General features: G+C 42.1%; 1 protein-coding gene across 1 annotated transcript in view; it reads left to right on the forward strand.

The window, feature by feature from the left end:
- The window catches only part of HELQ (helicase, POLQ-like), a 37,353-nt gene that overhangs the window by 3,824 nt on the left and 30,056 nt on the right, over positions 1-3,473 (forward strand). The window contains exon 3 of the mRNA XM_018565985.1: positions 851-1,029. Coding sequence (XP_018421487.1) covers positions 851-1,029 — 179 coding nt within the window. The remainder of the gene's footprint in view (positions 1-850; positions 1,030-3,473) is intronic.

A 3,473-nucleotide genomic window follows, 5' to 3' on the forward strand; every position in this document is an offset into this window, starting at 1 on the left:
GCCCACAGTGGTGTTGGCCCTGGAACTATGCAGGCATTATGGAATGGTAGGTCAGTCTGCCACAGCTCAAGGAACCCCTAGCAACCTATGGAGGAGCTCTGGTTCAGAATGACTGAACTAGATTATTATATTTAGGGCAATTTGTTCAGTCTAAACTGTATTTATTACAGGGACAATACTAAAAAAAAAAACTATTCTCTATCTAGTTGTCTTTCTCTATTTTTATGGTATAAACATGTGTAACAATTAGACATGTGCATTCGGATTCGGACGAACCTGCAAAATCAGCGACATTCAGTTGATTCGGCGGTTCGTCCGAATCCGAAATAAGACTTTTTTTTATATGCCCGAATATACTAAAACGATATTTGCACATATAAAAATTTAGGAGAACGTGTGGCGGCCATATTGGCCACCGGCGCGTTCTGCACATGCCCGCCCCCATCTTGGCAGACGGGGTGCATAACGTCACATGACGCCACGTCATGGGTGGCATTATTTGCAGAACGAGCGGCACCCAGATCGGCCGCCAGCGTGTTTTGCACATGCGTGCCGCCATTTTGGAGTATATCTTGGTGTACCAAGATGTACTCCAAAATGGCGGCACGAATGCGCAAATCCCGCTACGGCCGCCGCTCGTTTTGCAGTCTCTGTGTTCGGATTCGGAGACTTGTTGCCTACGAATCCAAAACCGCATTAAAATTTGTTTCCATTGACGAAACAAATGAAAATGTTGTTCATTTGTTTCGTCCAAAACGATTTTTTATGCCCTGCACATGTCTAGTAACAATTACAAAACCTTAATTTCAATCACAGCCTGATTTAAAGTATTCTATTATCTCTTTTTCAGACTGGCAGCATACCTGTCTAACTCTGGAGTCCCTAAGGCAGAGGAAGAACCTAATTTATTCATTACCAACAAGTGGTGGCAAAACACTTGTTGCAGAGATTGTAATGCTTCAGGAGCTTTTGTGTAGAAAGAAGGACGTTGTTATGATCTTACCATATGTGGCCATTGTCCAGGAAAAGGTGGGTCCTCTGCAATAGCCTTAGGCCCATGTTACACTTGCAATCCTGTCACTGATGGCAACTCACCAGTAGGAAGATGGCTAAGACCGAAGCAAGAACAGGCGTCTGTTCCTATGGTGTCACTCCCTAACTGATGGAACTAGCAAGGTGTCGATCCTTGCTGGTTCCTTGCTGGCAAATGAGATTCTGCTGCATTTTGGCCAGTTATTGGTCGATGCCATAGGAGCAGATGAGTACTCTCTGGTGACTTACCCCAAACGACACGATTGTTAGTGTGAATAGGCCCTAGGATCGTTGCTTGATACAGGTAGTTAAAGCAGCTCTGGGTAGCAATGAGTCTATCTTTTAAAATTCATTGACTGAAGAAGACATCCTTATCATACATCCGTTGGGTATGGTATCTGTTACAGGCATGATTTCTTGCTGATACAGTTTAAGAGTTTGCTGTCCTTCTGTTACTAGTCTTAAAATACTAGCTTCTCTAGTGATAAATTGCTTTTAAAAGGTTGACCGTTTGTTACATCTGTAGAAGCAATCTTCCACCATGCTGGACATTTTTTAGTGTTCAGCCTGTGAATGGTGATTAATTTAGGATGGCAAATTTGTCGTATTTGTTTGTATCTCTCATCTTTCAAGTAATAAATGTTGTCCAATGGTCTTTATAGCTGATGTTAGGAGAGCTCTTCTCCTTACTGACAACCACCACTACAAATCACCACAAACACCAATGTACAGAGAGTTGTAGATGTCATTTTTAGTATGGGTTTCCAAGCGAATTGACAATTATTCTAAGGGTTTCTGCCATGGTAAAAAGGTTGAGAAATGCTGGAATATAGTATCCCTAGATCTTGAGTACAAATGGCACAGTCAGAACTGACCTTGTTTGGGATACAAACCATTTTACCACACATCCGATACCAAATGTAAGAGTTTGTGCACACAAGACATTTGGATTTTTAAAGTGTATCTCTAGTTTTGTTTTGGATAGAGTGAGAAATGGTTAGCCCCTCTATCAAGTATTTATTACGGTCTGTGTCCCCATGGTGAGATCAACTCCTCTTTTTGCACTGGTGGGGACCACTATCACCAGGAAAGAGAGTTAAGGGGAATTCAGAAATTTGGAATTGCCCCTTAGAACAAGAAGTAAAGCTCAAGAAGTAAGTATAATATCTAACTTCCCTACACTAGTGATGGGCTCCGGCATGTTCGCAGCTCCACGCGCCGAGCCCGCCAGGAAGCTGACAGCGCGCAGTGCCAATCACAGGCACTGACACATTTCCCGATCCCTGCAGCTGCGGACCGGGAAAATGTCTCAGTACCTGTGATTGGTGCTGTCAGCTTGCTGGCGGGCTTGGCACGTGGAGCTGCGAACACGCCCGAGCCCATCCTTACCCTACACCCCACCCCTACCCCTGAACTTTCATTCAGCATTTAAGGTAGGGAGGGCACCTTTAAAAAGTGGACTTTGTCACTGAGGTGCAAGGTCAATCTTGGGCTTGACATGTTACTTCCTAAAAGCCTAACTGAATTGTTAGAAATATATACAATACCTTTCTTTAAATACACAGTCCACCTTTATGGCCATGTTTCATGTTACACCCATATTTAAACAGTAATTCTACTTTCTCGCCAGATGTGAAAAAATGGAATTACCCCCACAAATCTGTGAAATTCTTTGCAAGAAGCACTTCTCATTGGTCAGGTGAATGTGCTGACCAATTAGTGCTCGCTATTTGTGAGTGTTATTTGAAATGCTGAGTGCAGAGCTCCAGCGCCATGTACAAATTGTACACCAGCAGGCGTGGAGGCGAATGGTAAGACCAGTAGGGGGTGGGGAGAGAGGGCACATTTGTGGGGGTAATTAAATTTTCTCACATTTGGTGTGGTGGCTGTGATTTAGGAATCAATCCCTATCCCTGCACGCAACATTTGTGCATCCAGGGAGAGTGTTCTCTAACTGCATATAATCATATCACATACGATTACGTGCAGGCGTTTACATGCAGTGGTTGTCGCCTGATCAGTAACTTGAATGGGCCTGATCGTGAGTATATTGGTGTCCGTATTACCCTACTGGATATAGTTAAATTTCATTTTGAAGTCTAAAATTTGGCAAGCGATCTTCATGGGAGAAAAAAAAATTGTTGAGTGGCCCCCAAGTAAATTGAGTTTGGGACCCCCGTGCTAAAGGTTACTTTTTCTACACATTGGTCCAAGTAATTATTGTTATTGGTGGAAAGGGGTAAACTACTGCCATCTAATGGAATTTATAGTTATTACACTTTTTTTTCTTTCTATTTCTGCTTTCTTTATTACTGCTCTCATTGGTTTTTTTTATTTTTGTTTTCTTTATGCAGAAATTCTTATTATCACTGAGTTAACTGTTTATAAACTGTAATTCAGCTTTTTTTTTTTTTGTTTTATATAGATTTTTAATTGAATTA

Source organism: Nanorana parkeri, unplaced genomic scaffold (genome assembly GCF_000935625.1).
Source record: "Nanorana parkeri isolate BGI_ZX_2015 unplaced genomic scaffold, ASM93562v1 scaffold906, whole genome shotgun sequence".
NCBI classification, from domain to species: domain Eukaryota; kingdom Metazoa; phylum Chordata; class Amphibia; order Anura; family Dicroglossidae; genus Nanorana; species Nanorana parkeri.